Source organism: Pipra filicauda, unplaced genomic scaffold (assembly GCF_003945595.2).
Source record: "Pipra filicauda isolate LSUMZ 115617 unplaced genomic scaffold, ASM394559v2 scaffold342_size772408_pilon, whole genome shotgun sequence".
Lineage (NCBI taxonomy): Eukaryota > Metazoa > Chordata > Aves > Passeriformes > Pipridae > Pipra > Pipra filicauda.
The window spans coordinates 455,959-473,488 of record NW_024104468.1 but is presented as its reverse complement, the minus strand read 5'-3'; the positions used below and the strand labels follow the sequence as shown (position 1 = coordinate 473,488).

The 17,530-nt window shown below is 37.3% G+C and overlaps 1 protein-coding gene across 5 annotated transcripts in view; it reads right to left on the bottom strand.

Moving 5' to 3' along the window:
• Positions 1-17,530, bottom strand: part of PRKD3 (protein kinase D3) — a 45,431-nt gene that overhangs the window by 9,346 nt on the left and 18,555 nt on the right. For 4 of the 5 annotated variants that reach the window (XR_005564629.1, XM_039384249.1, XM_039384250.1 and 1 more), the window contains 8 exons: positions 16,360-16,549; positions 13,535-13,612; positions 11,365-11,548; positions 9,750-9,873; positions 6,922-6,999; positions 5,005-5,281; positions 1,146-1,198; positions 699-771 (listed from right to left, as the gene is read on the bottom strand). Coding sequence is in view for 4 of the 5 variants with exons in the window: in XM_039384249.1 (XP_039240183.1) it covers positions 699-771; positions 1,146-1,198; positions 5,005-5,281; positions 6,922-6,999; positions 9,750-9,873; positions 11,365-11,548; positions 13,535-13,612; positions 16,360-16,549 (1,057 nt within the window). In the remaining variant the exon portion in view is untranslated. The remainder of the gene's footprint in view (positions 1-698; positions 772-1,145; positions 1,199-5,004; positions 5,282-6,921; positions 7,000-9,749; positions 9,874-11,364; positions 11,549-13,534; positions 13,613-16,359; positions 16,550-17,530) is intronic. The other variant, XM_039384252.1, reaches the window with a different exon arrangement.

The following is a 17,530-nucleotide window of genomic DNA, read 5'->3' as shown; positions in this document are numbered from 1 at the left end:
TTAAAAAAAAAAAAAAAAAAAGAGATAGAAACAGTTCATATGATGTATTTCTAGTATTTCTTCTTTTTGTTATTACATATTATAAAAAAGTTATATGTGGCAGTAGAAGTTTTTAAAAACTAGGTGATAAAATACATTTGAAACCTAGGTTTGGGTTTCAAGGCTCTTGACAAAGAATTCTTCTCTCTAATTTATCCCGCTGACAGAAATTTGTTTGCATAAAATCTGTCAATAATATGTTTGCATAAATACTGTCAAACCCTTAACTATGTGTTTTTCTAATTACTTTTGGCCACATCTCTCAGAGGTCATTCAAAACAGGTATAACTCACCGCCTCTTCAAATACATGACTTCTAATACCATATAACACAGACAACAGTGCTAGAATTTGCAAATTAAAAAAAAAAAAGAATTCCAAATTCAGAATAGGATTGCTTTGTATTTAACTGAATACAGATATGCAATGCATACTCTAAACTGATTATGATGCCAATGCAAAACTGTAAATGCAAAAATTTAATTGTAAGAAATACTGTACATAAAACTGCAGAGACACAAGACAAAGTAATCTGAACAAAACTTTTAACAAGATAAACTTCACGTAGACATTCCAGATACAGCTAAGTAAATAAGAAAAGGCTAATTTTATCAGACATTCTACCTTCATAAAAGCATAATGGAACATAATGCCATTTACCTCCATATACAATACCAAACTGACCAGAACCCAGCACTTCATCAGCAAATATTTGGTACACAGAGCTGATATCCTAAAGTATGAAAAAAGAAATCACAAATATCAGAAGTAATCAAAATGTTTAGGACTGTTTTAGTGAGTACTGGCTAAGCTGTATTTATATTTGGCATTAATCAAACTCTGTAAAGGATACCATCGTTACACTGAAGGGAGTAGGAAAACACAACAAACTTTTCCTGAAGAGAATCCACTTAGCTGCACTATAAGCAGGGATATTTTCATACAAACTAACAGCTGTGGCAGGTAAATAGTGCTTCCTGCATGTAACGTGGATTTCTTCAGCTACAGTGCCCTGGTGTTGTTTTCTGAGCCAGATACTGTTACTACCAATTACTTTGTAATCCCCAGATAAATAAATATGACTATAATACAATGCACATGACTCACCACATTCTCCTGGACCTGGCAATTTGAAACAGAGATGCTTAGAGACAACTCTTCTGCAATAAAGAAGATAAAACTGAGTAAGTAAACAGGAAGGACAGACTTTTTCTAGCAAAAAGAAAGGGGGAAATGAAAAATCAACAACCTCTACTGACTTCTAACCCAGTCATGGTGAAATGATTTTTACTGTTATTCTGCAGAAACATCATACCCTGACACTCATATTTTACAGATGGATTAGAAAAATAACCATGGGAGTTTTGCTGGGATTGTCTGTCTACTTTTGTCCTATTTTATTTTGTATTGATTACAAAAATAGTAGAACAGTACAAGTGTGTACACAATAGACAGCTGGAGAACCAAAAGCAACAGTAATGCAGCAATTGTATCAGAGTTCATTAAATGAACAAGGATTTCTGGTAGTAATATAGAAAAATACAGGCAAGAAGACCAGATAGATCCCTTATAGTCAAATATAGGTTGCCTATTTTCTGTGGCACCAATATATACAGAATTAACACGTAAGAAAAGGAAATAAATCAGGGAAATCAAATAACAAAAGAACTGATAATTAAAAAGGCAATAAAGCCCATAATGTTAAAAAAAAATAAAAATCTTGTTTAACGTATAAACTACAGAAGCATATCAATCCTTGGAATATATAAGCACATTCAGGAAATGTAATTTGCAAGTAAAAGCACCAGATAAAGAATTCTTCAGTCTGCAGCAGACATTGACATGAAGATTTCATTACATTAGGATGCATGGACAAGAAGAGATATACCAAGGAGGGCAGAAAACATGCTTCTCTCTCCTTTGACTTCCAAGACCGAAGCAAAGCATCTCACACTAATGGACATCTATCATTTGTTGGTGGGATCTCCCTCTCTGGAGACATTCCAGGCCCACCTGGACACGTTCCTGTGTAACCTGTTCCAGGTGACCCAGGGAGGTTGGACTAGATGATCTGCAGAGCTCCCTTCAAACCCTAACAATTCTGTGATTCTGTTATGTTAACCTCTTAAAAAAAAGAACAAAAAAGAATGAACGAACTCATCCTCAAGGTGGATAGAAAATACACTATAGATTTATTAGCACTTTGAGAAGAGTCTTTATCACTCTGAAAGGAGTCTTGAGCTTTGAAAACACAATTTTAGGAACAAAGAAAATGTCTGTATCTGATTTTTGCCACCTGTGCTTTATCTCAAAGAAGGAATTTACAGAGATAGGACAGCAACAAATACTAATTCTCAAAGACTCTCTGAATTATGTGACCCTGCATCTGAAATATGAACTGTAATTACAGCCTTGCATATGCCTATTGATTATTGACTATAGTCAAGCCTGTATTGGAATAACCAATAAAACAGAACACAAGGAAAATCAAGAAAGAAGTTGAACAAAACAGTTCCTAAGGTCAACACAAACTGCAGCAAGGTAACTAGAAAGTGAAGATAAAGTTTTTGAAACTGTTTAAAGAGAACATACTGAACCCTTCTCCACAGATGGCTACAGAACACAAAATATCTGGTAGGTAAAGATTGAGTCAACTCCTTCCAAATAAATCCATTTTTCTGGTGTCTGAAATAGGCAACAGTAAGGGCTGAAAAGTAGTCACTTCTGGAGAAATCAGTAATGCCACAATTCAATATATAACCTATAATAATAATGGCCAGTCTTCGCGAGCGAAGATTTGGGAAAGGTCATTAACCCTTCCAGCCTGCGCAGTGGATTTTTTAGGTGAGACACAGCGTGCGCTGAACTGAGCCCACCCTTTAGTCCTGAGGTTCATCTGCCAGGGCCGAGCAAAGCTTGGACAGTGGCAGTGAGGTCCCCAGGATGTAGGTTTGTTTAGAGTGACCTTCTCTTAGGTGGATTGCCTTCCACGGCTGACGAGCTCCACCTGCCCAGGGGGCCGGGAATCGAACCTGGGTCGCAGCGGTGAGAGTCAGACACTCTAACCACTAGACCACCAGAGGCAATATAACCTATACCAGGTAAACAACTTACTAACTCACTCATTTGAGCTCCAAAACATCCCACAAAGAAACATCCCACTCCAAACATCAGGTACAAAGTTAGAAAAGGTTCCTTCCCATGGGTCAAACTGGAAGAGCATCCTCATTTCTAGCTACTTTCTAGCCAGGATGTGGTATAAAGTGACTGGTTAGCGTCTCGTGGACATTTTGACACTACAAATTCCTTGCTCCAAGTATTTCGAGCACTAGCAATGTCTCCCTCCTCCTTTTGGTATTTTCATTTAAAAGAACGTATTTGAGACTCTTGGGACTTTTTTTAACTAAAGTCTAATTTTCCGAAAGGCTCTTGGGATACATTTAATGGTTCACAATGTGCAGTAAGAAGAGGGATGAACGGACATTTTGTGGGTTTCTGAGAGCTTAAAAAACAATTTGACTTGTCTAAGAATATGTAAATGCCACTCCCTGAGTCATAGTAGTTTCTTATAGTTCTACAGTCCTAAACATGCTAAAATACTACTTCTTGGTATCTACCCCTGCAGTTCTATTCCCTACGAATGTCACTGAAATGTTATTATTTATACGTGAAAAAATACTTGTTTTGGAAAAAGCAACTGTCTTTGCAAATCTCAACAACAGTAAGACTTAGATTCTAGAAAACAAAGACAGCTTTGGTATGTATATATACATTTGGAACTAAGAATTCCATAGTAAAAGTGGCATTTTAGGTACATATAAGGCCAGGTATGAGATATCATCTTACAGGTGTGTTTCTTCACTGTAATTAAATACTGATACCAGTACTGGCATTTCATAGTTTACTATTTTAGACCATGGTTGCATTTTCAGAAAGTGCCTTTATCTCAGACTAGCATTTCTTAACTGTTGGCTGATGCAGAGTAGCAGACATCAGAGGCAGAGAAACTAATCTCAGAATCTCAAGCGAAAGAAAATATCAGTGAAAGAAGATTAAAGAATAGCTGAAAGATGAAAGGAAACTAAAAACGAAAGCATAAATCTCAGTACAGAATGTGAATCAATGTCATTGCAAGGAAGAAGGAGATGTTTGAAGAGAAAGAACTCAATACATAGTTTAGTGGAGCCTTGATAATTAATATGATTCTATGCCACAGAAGGAAAGGGAGGGCAGCTGCATAAAAAGAAGAATAGGGTACTTTTTATAGTACACAACTATATAGTACACAACTATATAGTACACAACTATATAGTACACAACTATATAGTACACAACTATATAGTACACAACTATATAGTACACAACTATATAGTACACAACTATATAGTACACAACTATATAGTACACAACTATATAGTACACAACTATATAGTACACAACTATATAGTACACAACTATATAGTACACAACAAGTTCTTTCCATCACTGATGGTATTTACATTGCAACACTAACTCCTTCTCTTCTCCTTAGCTACTGCGGTCTCACACAATTTAAAAAAAAATATATGTAGGCAATAACATCAAAAAGTATCCAAATTTAGTTCTTTCAAAGTATATGTATATAATCTGAATCTATTTTGTTAGTTATGTATATTAGAAATATCCAATCTATGCTCCCTTTTTACATTCAGCAACTATGTGTTCTTAATGCTCCTACAATAAAACTCTGCAATATGCATTCACATTGTAAATCGGATTCTTTACTACTTCCTGCCACAACAGATTAAAGGATTTGCCCACCCTCCAAAAACCTGAGTGTCACTCTTTAGAGACTCGGAAAATTATGGACCCAATTCAGCAAAGAATCAACAGACAAAACTTCACTCTAAATAAGCACTTTCCTGAAAGGAAACACTACTTTAACTGCTTCAGCAGATGAATAATAGTGCCTTGTCTGCCTGCTTACTGTGATCTTTTCCTTGTCCTGCAGCAGTGCAAACGCTAGCTTGAGGAGTGACTGGCATCAAAGCCTGACGAATGGCTTTCTCCCAGCCCTGAGCTACATCAAGTCCAACTCCGGAGGCAGCAAGAACTGGACTGTGATGACTGCTGCCATTGTTTTCGCCAACAAAGTACACCATCGTGTCAGTGATGATCTCAAAACAGTACGGGTTGCTGCCCTGCACCACGTTTGAAAAATCTCGAGGCTGAGTCACCTGGAGAATTTCTGAAAGTGGAATCTCCTGAAGAAAGACATTAAAGATTAAAAAATGAAAACACATGTAACATACTAATATACTAACACTCAAAACTTGAAGCATTGCAAAGAAATCAAATCAAATATTAAAAAAAAAAACAAACCAAAAACAAACAAACAAAAAACACCAAGCTGCATAACTAATGACAAACTGTGCATGACCATTGCCCACCCACAGTTTTCTGAATTCCTATATACAAGCCTAGAGAGACTTTCAGGCCCACCAGTTCTCTCTATACAACTATACTACTTTCTGCTCAAACTACATTTATATTCATCATGAGACAGAACCCCATTACATGTGCAAATGATGCACATCTATAGAATGACCACTTTCCCCTTGTAGTTTATACAGTTCAGCTATAGAAGAGCATGACAGGGGAGAAAAGTGAAAATATGACATTAAAAAGAGGATGTAGTTATACAAGCTAGTCAATAAGCACTGCTTCATGCATCTGAATCATTTTGGGTAAAGATTCTTTCATACAGATATTAACAATTAATACTGACTCCTCCACCCGGTCAGTTTAAGGCCATGGTAAAAAGCAGTACTAGAGAACAGATCTGAAAGAAGAAAGGGTTACAAGTTCACACTAGCTGGAGGAGGACATTCCACATCCATGGGAAGGTGTGCAGGTGCATGCCACTTGCAAGAGTAGTAAACAAGCAAGTGAACACCAGGTTGGCATTAGGGGGATAAGAGACAGTAGCTGATTAAGATGAAGAGCAAGTAAATGTAAATGTAAAGGCAAAAACTGTGAATGACTCTAACAGAAAAGACAAACAACCTGAGATCTAAGCAGTTTACAAAAGGGATGCAAAGGGGCAAGTCAAAGGACTAAAAGCAGTGACATAACGGAGCAACAAGCAAGGAACATATTTTACCAGCTGTGTTTTGAATGCACAGGGCAATACAAGTATCAGAGAGGTCTGAGAAGAGACTGCATTGGTCAAGATAGGGATGACAAGGATCTGGGCAAGTTTAGCTGGGTGTACAGAGAAAAGGCTTGATCTTAGAGATGCTATGAAGGAAGAAGCTGCAAGATTTGGAACCACACCTAAAGGTATAAGACAAGAAAGGGAAAATCCTGTTTATACATTCAAATGCATTTTCTGAATATTCCACCACCGAACACAATACTACATCAACAATACACTAAGATTCATTTATATAAACTCCAGGCTGCACAGTAAGTTTTCTTCTAAAACTTGTTTGCAACCTTCAGTTGTACAGTTGGGAATAATTTAATTTTGGGAACCTAGAAATAAAATACATAAGCATGCAAATTTTCAGTCACTACTTGGAGAACAAAAAATCCTAGCCTTTATTTGACTGGCAACCAAATTGTGAGGAAAGCTTAATGTGCCAGGTAATTCAGGAGAACAGTACATGCAAAATGTAAGGAGAGACATACTCAAGGGAATTAGAACAGCAGCTGCAAGCACCTTCTCAGAGTTAGTCTTGGTCCTTCTCACTTACAGGCTTTGGCCAACAATTAACCTGGGCACAGTATTGATTAAAAAAGAGATGGGGAAACGCAGATAATACTTCTCACAAGTAGATTTCAGACCTATAAAGCACTGAGTACATCAAGTGAAACAGAATTATTACTCATAATTAATTACCTTGTAATATTTTGTTCCAGATTCATTTTGAAATAGTGTGAGGCATTTGCTGTCCAGTCTCCAGTAATGTCTTTTTCTCTACAAAATGCAGAGTACACTTACATAAGGAATAAATCACTGAAGTGGCTTTTGTTATCTCATTATTTAAATTAGAAATGCCTTAAATTACTAAGATAATCAATTAACATTAATCTACAGTTGCATCTTAGACTACAGAAATTAAAAAATAAACTTTGGGAATATAGGGGTTTTTTAATTGAAGAATAAGCTCAAAAATCATTTCAACAAACCAGCTAAAGTATCATTTACCTTACAGTAATAGCAGTGACAACAGTGTTTACCTCATACAGGAAAAAACAGTTCCTATACAGGTTTTACTCTAGGTGCATGTGCTCAAAAAATCTGAATTATTTTAATTTAGTAACAATTGTACCAGACACATTATGAGACTCAAATGGACAAAATACTTCAGGATGTTAAAAAAAAAAAATCAAGACTAAACAGCCATTTGGTGGAAGTCTCCACCAATGAGAAATATCTTCTCCACCAAAAAGTAATCTGAATAAACTGTTGCACATTACTGTCTTGTAATTTAAGTGGAAGAATATTCCTCAAAACAAAGAAACATTTAGAAAGTTAATATGGCTGCATGAATCTAATATACTTTGCTTGCACTATGCTCATATAGTTAGAAACCCATTTTCATTTTTCTGTGACAAAAATCCAAGACCCTTAACTCTGACCCAGGATGACAAAGTTTGAAATATTATTATATTATATAACTTTGACATATTAAAAGCAGAGCATTTTTGTCATATTTAAGCAGAGTTTAAATCACTTCAGCCATGGGGAAGCTAAAACTACCTATAGGAGTTAGACAAAGAAAGCTCGGTTGTGAATGGAATTCACAACTAATTAACTACATTAACTGAAAGGAATTCCCACACAGCACTGAATGGAAAATGGATGAAACCACAAGATTAAACCTGTCCTTTGGACATACATACTCTTTATTAAATCATGAATCAGGAAAGACTTTCGAGGAGGGCAATTAAGGAACAGATTGGTAACTTACTCAGGGATTCAAAATCTACTCCATACCCTATCCTGAGAAAGGATGGGCTCAGGGTCAGGAAAAGAATAGAGATGATGATACAGAAACTCCACGTTATAAAGAGTGAATATCTTGTTATCCAGAGACCACAAAACGCATAGAGACACTGCTGTTAAAATGAACCTGTTCGGAACTGATAGAAAGCCCAGGTTGTCTCAGGAATAGGAAACAGCCTGACATTGCTGAGAATGGAGCAGTCAAGGGAAATAGCCGATGTTGTAATGCCTAGTACGGAAGTCTCCTCCCATTAGGAAGCTCTATGAGATCTTGCTTGGCTGAAGGTACGTTGCTTGGGGTCAGAACACTCCACCTTATTTGTATGGCCTTTTTCAGTAGATGTCATCAAGGTAGCAGCCAGACTGACAGATGAGGAAAATCAAACTAAGCTAAGATGTATCATCTGATCACTATTCTATGAGGAGGTTCAAAAAAAGTCCACGGAAAAACACAGTGGTTGTACTGAAAGTTTAAACCAGAGCTGAATACCAGGTCTGCCCTGAACAGTTCTACTAGAACTACTCACCTTTGTCTGCTACCTGGCCTTAGTTCTTCCATAGCTAGCTGATGATAATTGTGACTGTTATGTAGCCTTGACTTTAATCTCTGAAATATGTTAGATACTTATTTTGGATTGTGATAAATACATCTAGGTATTAGGAAACTGTACCTAGAAAGGCTGTTTCTGACAGATCACTTACAGCAGTCAGGTTAGCTGATGATCACAAGAAGTGAAAATATTACAGTAACCTGAGAATTATTACCCCTAAGCTTCATTTCAGCAGTGCTTAAATAACTTCTCTAAATTCCCTAAGTCCCCTTCAATCAGACGCCACAGTGAAAAGAATGCAAATGTATTTACGCTGCCTTTCATGAACAGTCTCAATATGACATAATTCTCCACGAGATCTGAGAACTTCTTGACTTCATCTTTTTCATTAATCTACCAACAGACAAGAGGATTCCCTATCTCTCATCAGATAACACTAAGGAACCCTGTTACTCTTCCTTGTCTTCCTCCTCAACACACAAAACCAAGGAGCTTGCCTAAGAAGGCTTAATTAAGAGATCATTATTGGTAGCATGGGCAACAAACAACATAGTCCTTTTGGAGGATGCATCCAAGACCAAGGACATATAGCCAAGTCACAACTCTTTATTCCACCGACATTGAGAGAAATAGTGAGTTTGTTCAGGGGGAGAGACTGGTATTTAATAATGCTTACTTAAAAGTAGAGTAAATTGCTAGAGGAATGAAGGGTTCCCATATCTACACATAAATATTTATAAACATCTAGATCATTAGAATAATATTGTCAACCACTTCAGTACTCATCATTTTGTAATGATTTCCATATTTTCTTGTAATAAAATTTTAAAAAGATACAAATATTTAGTTCAACTGCTAAAGAGAAAAAAGACATAAACAAATTATTCCAAATTATCATCTCCTGAAAGCTGTAATACTACACATGCAATTCATTTGAGACAATTTAGAGATGCTTTTCCTTCCTAAAGAGAAGGAAAACTACTGTTCAATCACCACATGAAGAATTCTGAATTAACTACAGTTTCTCCCTTGCACCACATTTCTTTATAATTAAAATCATAGCTAAGGTCTTTAAAATGATACTGTAAATCAGAAAATTTAATTCAGAAATAAAATACACTGGTCTAGAGAATTAATTTAATGTACAAAGAAACTAAAGTAACTGACCAGGTTGTCTCTACTAGTATAGTGAACCATCCATCCTTCTTTCACCATTGTACTGCTCTTCCTCTTTGTGTGTTTGATTGACTGTACAACTCGCATGAGAGGAATATTATTGCTTGTGGAAGGACTAAAAAAAAAGAAGATACAACAATTTAATATGTAACAAGTTAAAATACAACAATACTGCAATTATACCAGTACTACACATTTAGTCCATAATTTTCAGGAACAGGCACCTTTTTTTCCCATACAAATTTAGTTGATGGATGAAATTGATAAGGTATTGATTAGCTCCCACTAGCTCTCCTAGGGCAAGTATTGCAGTACTTAAATTACTCTGAGAAACACAGAAGAACCACACTAGAGTGAGGACACCTACAGAAATCATCCTCTCTCAAAACAATTTGCTGAGACAGGTTGTCTTAATGCAGCATAAAAATATAATTAACATCAGCATAATTATTATTTTCTCTTGTTTATGTAAGTTGACTATGCTGGTTCTTAATATGGTCACTATGAAGCTCCCTATCTAAGCATACTTTCAATTTATGAAAACATAAAAGGGTGTGTTAATTCAAATCACAACTGCACTAGAAAATTCCGTCAACACTCAAGGATATTAAGTGTCCTGCAGACAAGGATTTGACAATCTCTAATATTAAGAGTCATTAGTTAAAATGTACAGGTCTGAATGGCACTGAAGATGAAGTCAACCACCAAGCTGTCTGTCTACCAGACCTCCTACATGTGGCACTAACAAACATCTGTAAATACGCAAAATCACCAGGTAGATTCAAACTCAAAAATGATGCTTTAATGTAAAGATGCTTTAACATGGCATATAGTTACACTATAGAATTGGCTATGGGATGCTGTACATGCCAAAATCCCTGAATTGCTTCAAATCTGATCAGAAATAAATGGAAAAATCCTACTTAGAGGTAAATGCTACTTCCAACTCAGGAAGTCCTTGAGCTATAAATCACTCAAAGTTGTGAAGATATCACTATATGCTCTTCCTCACAAAGTTGCTATTAAGCCCTGAGCTGCAATGACCTTTAGCTTGACCAAATATAACTGTTTTTATGTCATTAAGAATTACTAAGAAAAATAGGAGGACATTATTCAGAATAATACAGCAAGTAAAGAGACCAAACTTGATTTAGGGAACTATGTAAGTTATTGGACAAAAAAACCTCAGAAAAATCACATTCAAGATAAATAAAGCAAACTTTTGCCTAAAATGCTTATAGACTATGATGGAAATATTAAAATATCTCAACTAATTCCTTTTAAGTCCACACATATAACAGTAACTAAATTAGGCTAAAGTCACAAAGACCTTAATCATGTATTAACCTTGTTAAGCCATAAATTTTACCATGCTTTGAACAGTTATAGCACAACACTTCTTGCAATTGGAAGCGACTATATTCTTTCAATTTATTTATGTTTCAGATTTTCTTGAGACAAGAGAACTTAAAAAAGTATTTTCAAGTAAAAAAAAACAAAAACAAAACCCACACAAATGAAAAAAACACTTTCAGCAGTAAAACTGGGCTAATCAGAAACATTTAACTTACAATATTGAAAAAAGTACATCCACCTTATGACTTACCTGATTGTTTTGACAGCTTCCTCATCTTTGTCAGCATCAAGGTCAGATGGATCCATAAAGAAGATTTTGTCCTCTGGAGGAGAGGGCTCTTCAGCATCATCTAGAACTCGACTACCATCACTGTTCATTTCACTGCTATCGACTTCCATTGGCATATCCAAGTCCTGGCCTGGGCTAGCAGGTTCTGGAAACAACACATGATTCAGATATTAGTTCAAACACACATTTTAAAAAAGTACTAAAATCCCTCTCAAAACTCACAGATTTTTTTTCTTCAGTCTACATTTATGCAAATAAATATAAAAGTGCAATCACAAAATATAAAATCTTCACATTTTTGCTGAACGATGCAGAATACGCTAATGAACGTTATCAATCTGGTTTTACTAAATGCCAAGAGAGATCCAACTAAAACAAGAACCATATTGAAAGAAACGGTGAATAGCTTAAAGTCTAAACCTAAATCTCATTACGTAATTCTGTTTCACAAGTAATGAGGACAAAGTAACCTTTCCATGGCTAGAGATGATCCAGAGAATTATTCCTGTGCAAATGAAATTCTCCATCAACAGAAACCCAACTCTGCTGTTGTTGCCCTTGTAGCCCATAATAACAAAAGAGAGAATAGGGAGGGCTGTGGTATTGCAGGAAAAAAGAAAAGCATAACACATCTTATTCGCATCTGATTTTCTGCTGGCAGAAGTTCAGTGTTTCCAAAAGGTGCACAACTTGCACTGCAGAAAACTAAAAATTAAGATACAAAAATACCTTCATCTGTAGCTTTTTTTTGGGGGTTGTGGGGGGTATTTTTGTTTGGTTGGTTTGGAGTTTTTCATTTGGGTTTTTTTTTTATCTGATGCAAACTCAATTTAAGAGCGGGAGAAAGAACAAGAACTAAATGACTCCTTACATCCACAGAAGAATTATATGAAACCATAGTTCCCAAACTATGTGCCCTAGCACCTTAGCATCACAAGAGTGGTAAAAGCAGGCTGCAGCAACATCATGTTGCACATTACTGCTCATGGCCACCAACCTCAAGACCCAGGCATGAGCCTTGGAGCTGGAGAAGGCAGGTATGAATGGATGGGATACATTTTGCAATGGCTAACAGAGCTGCTGCCCAGGCCTCTGAATCAAGTTGTACAGTCTGGTGTGAACTGCTATATGTCGCCAATTTTATTCCACTCAAAAATATGGTGACAAGGATCAAGGCAACACAATCACAGAATGGCTGAAGTTGGAAGGGACCTCTGAAGGTCATCTGATCCCACAGTCTCCCTGAGTTCATTTCTCCGGCCTGTTGAAGTCCCTCTGGATGGCTGCACAACCCTCTGGCGTATCACCAGCAAACCTGCTGAGGGTACACTCTGCCCCATCATCGAGATCATTAATTGAGATGTTGAACAGGATTGAATCCAGTACTGGCCCCTGGGTACACCACTAGTTCCCAGCCTACCACTAGACTGCATGCCACTGATAACCACTCTATAGGTCCACCCATTCAACCAGTTTTTAATGCACCTGCCTGTCTGCTCATCCATTTCATATTTTATCAACTTAACACTGATCTAAAACTTAAAAGAATAAGACACTAAAAATTCTTCCACAAACTGTTTCCTACATTCCTCTTCAATTCTGTAAGGTCTACTCAGAAAATAGTCCTACTTCATTGAGGTTTCCAAAATTTAGAGTGGGTTTCTTTGTTTTGGTTTGCCTTGGGTTGCTTTTTTTCTTTCTCCTTCATCCCCTAAACTGCTGGGCTAACTCTGGCCACTAAAAATCATGGATATGAGAAAGTCATAAAAAATGGTACTTGTCTTCCAATATTTTCATTTTAAAATATATATTTCATGGTGAACAACGAGCAGATTGATCACAACAGTTGTTTAAATTTTGTACATTAGGATGACTTCTTGATTTTTCATTTCCCTTGAGCAAACTCAAGCAAAGCGTACTAAACTTGCCAAGACTGGATAAGTAAAATTTAAGTCACGAAAGTGTAAGTTTTACAGTGAAACTTCTTCACTTTCAGTGACCACAGGTGAAAAAACCGAGAAGATAAAATTAAAAAATGTAAAATATCCAAAGATGACAGAACCAAATGCTAATGCATCTTGTTCAGCCTAAAAAGATCTGTCAGTATTTGAAAGCATGTTTCTCATCTTACCTCCATTGAAAATCACCTCTCCAAGACAGTCTCGAGGTACTTTAGATGCACAGCGTTTGTGACAGTTGAATCTGCAATCTAAAACAAAAGATAAATAAGCCCATGATATCAGAACCTCACTCCTACTCAGACACTAACATTCTATCATTCGCTACTTCCAAATGCAAGCTTCAGTTCAGATTCATACATTTGCATGTAACTAAAGACAGCACCAATGAGGTCACCTCCAGGAGGAAATTAACAATCTTGTCCTGATGTCACATGTTGATTTGTCCCACCACTATTTATTATGTCAGCACTTCCCCTTCCAGTACAAAATAATTTTCTACTTCTCTAGCTTTCTCTGTAGCTATTTTTTCCATCATGATGTAATTTTTCCCATTCTCTCATTTGATCCACATCCTTTTTTCCATTGCTATATGATTTAAATGTCTCATCTCTAACATTTTTCCCCACCTGCCAACTAAGACTTGCAGACATCAGAGGCTCTAAAATCACACACCTATATCACAGAGCAAATGCCTTCTGCAGTAAATACCAAAGTCCAGTTCCCCTACCATTCAGGTTACAGATTTGGCTGACTACTGAAGTTCCATTTCTGTCTGCTGACACAGGGCAGACAGAAAAACATTATGACCAGATTTGGCCTGACATGGAGATGGAATCTAACCTGGATGTGTGCCATTTCTGTACCTGAGGTATCAGATGTAGCCCCCTGAACAACATTAGTGGTATTAACAGGAATTTCCTTTATTAGCACCATCCCTGTAATTTTCAACTCTATCATCACCATGAATTTCAAAAATCCCTATTGCCCCCACAATTGTTTTAATACTGATAATTTAGCCTCTTTTTGCTATCTAAAACAAGCTCAATGTGTTTTCCTTTTAAGCCCAGACAAGAGAAAAGTCATTATCTCTCCATGTTTTGTAGCAAAGAAGCCCAATTCTAAAGGAGAATACAATACTGTTAGGCTTCTGAGTGCCTAGAAGGATGTACCCTAGCAGACCCATGAACTGTCTTTTTTATAGTAGTGGTTTCAATCCATATTATGGAATACAATTACTTCACTAGTTTGAAGGGGGCTGGAAGAAAGAGACGTTTCAAACCCTGTCAGGAAACTAGAAAACTGAGTCTATCCTAATAAATTAAACTACACTCAGAAACAGTTTTGGATACTGCAATACAACTCTCTAGTCTAGTAAATAGTTACAAATACCCCCTGGCATGCTTCTGGCCCACAGCATTAGCACAATCCCAAACAATTCCAAGGTCTAGCTCATAAACCAGAGCATCCTATGAAATTGCTCAGAACAGGCAGTCTGCAACGAGCTGCCCAGGCTGAGATGCTAAGGAAACGTGTTCATGAACACAGGTCACTTTATCCCAGTTGATCTCAGTGTGCAGTAATGTTTCTGTGCACATTTAATTTATTACCACGAATACAGCCTTAACATCCCAAAGATCATCCTCAGAGTCCAAGTAGTAGCCTGGATGAATTCAAGAAATCCAGGGTACTCAGGAACATAAGACTGCTGAAAGATCCCAAGCGTTGGGAATGTGCACAAGGAAGTTGGTGGGAAACCTTAAGAATCTGTAGGAGAAGGCAGTATGAAAATATTTGGATTGTTTGATATCAACTCCTGATATACTGAAAATAAGTATAGGATCATACTGCATAAATAGAGGCCTATTAATACACTTATTTCTGTCCCATGCATATACATAATATTTCTCTAGGTTGTTTTCCCTCCATAAATGCTATTTTTACCCAGTATCACTCATTTCCCTGAAACTGATGTGGTAGCCCCACTTGTTCAGCTGGATATAGTCACAGCAATCGTATATGGTCTGCAGCATCTGTATGTTAAAACTGCAAAGCATCTTTTTCAGGCTTTATTATTTATATATTACATCTATTCAAGAAAGACACACACTGACTGAAAAAAAAAATCAAAAACAGTTCAGGATGCAGACTTCAAACAGACTACAAAGACTGCAAATTAATAACAACAGAAACGAAAGATAAAACTACTTCCTTACTTACATGAGACAGCAGTATATTTTAGTCAAAAAATGTTACCACAGCTGTAAGTTTAATTTTTTTTTCTCTCCTCTGATAAAGCAAACTGAAAATGTATTAAATGACCTCTCTCAAAATGCTGACCTTTGGTATTCACATTTGACAAACTCACGAGAGAAATGCAAAGTCCTTTCCATATTCATGTTTATGATTCATCACTAGACTTTTGTTTACTGCAACAAAGCTGACAGATCTGCACTATCGAGCCATAAAGAGCCAGGAGATCATCACAGTGTCATAGTTACGCCCTAGGAACTGCATGGAAGAGTCTGAGAACTGAAGGCACGCATGTTAACATATGCTACATAAAAACTACGCAGCTGATGAAGTCTAAGCTGGTTCAGGATGGGCACCTACCAGTATAAAATATTTCCAAAAGACAGTAACCAGTATCCTGTACTAGAATAATAGAATGAAAATTCACAAATTCTTTAGTGATGAGTCTAGAAGACAGACACTGAACAAAAGGAAGCACTTCTTGTTTTTATTAATTCATAATTATCCTTCTAGAATTAAGGTCTTCTCAATCCATGTATGATTAAATCTTATTTTTCAGAAAAATGTACAATGCACAGTCTATTAAAATGAAAATGACAGTTGCTGTAATCTTCTCAAAATTACACAATTTTTCAAAAATTACACTGCCCTATTTTGCACTATGCAAACCACCTAAGCTGAAATTAGTTTTAAATACAAGACCTTTATTGAAATTTATCACTGCAGCAGAAAATGAAATTGTTACCTTTACACTGCATGCCTTGGCGAAAAAGGCCCTTAAGCAGCCGTTTGCAGTACTGGCATATGGTGGGACGAGTGTAGGAGTGAACAGCAAAGGTGTGTGGAACCTTCACTCTGCAAAGCACCATCTTTTCCATCCAGATGGGGCGGCCACTCCAAGAGGGAATTCTTTTACTCGGTTCTGGGCAGCAGCGCTGGAATAAAGAAGGTGTACATAATGCGTGCCAAAAAACAGTTTTACTGCCATGACTGCTTTGAAAAGTCATAGTTGTCAGGCTAAGTCTGTGGTGACTGTGAGGAGGCAAACAATGCACCCATTTTTAACCACGTTTGAAAGGAGGATTCTGGGAACTACCGACCTGTCAGCCTCACCTCTGTGCTTGGGAATATCATGGAGCAGATTCTACTAGAAGCTATGCTAAGGCACATGGAAGACAGGAAGGTGACTTGAGACAGCAAGCATGGCTTCATCAGAGGCAAGTCCTGCCTGACCAAACTACTGGCTTTCTACAATGGAGTGACTACAGCAGTAGACAAGGAAAGGGCTACAGATGTGATTTATCTGGACCTCTGTAAGGCCTTTGACACAACCACATCCTTCACTCTAAACTGGAGAGATGGATTCAATGGGCGGACTTTTAGGTGGATAAGGAATTGGTTGGACAGTCACATTCAGAGGGTAGTGGTCAATGGTTCAGTGTCCTGATAGACATCAGTGACAAGTGGCGTCCCTCAGGGGCTCATACTGGGACCCGTACTGTTTAAATGCTTTCATCATTGCCACAGAGAGTGGGACTGAGTCCACCCTCATCAAGTTTGAGGATGTTACCAAGCTGAGTGGTGCAGCTGACACATGAGAGGGACAGGATGCCATACAGAGGGACCTGGACAAGCTGAAGAAGTGGGTCTTATGGGAAGCTCATGCAGTTCAACAAGGCCAAGTACAAGGTGCTGCACCCAGGTCAGGGCAACCCCCAGTATCAATACAGGCTGGGGGATGAACAGCTCGAGAGCAGCTCTGCTGAGAGGGACTTGGAATTGCTGGTGGATGAAAAAAAAAAGTCAGTGGGGTTGTAAGGGAGGTGTTGACTCAAAGTGACCAGATAAGAAAGCAACCTGGTCAAGAAGCTTTAAGAGGACATTCTGGTATTGTAAAACAAAACCAAGAAAACACC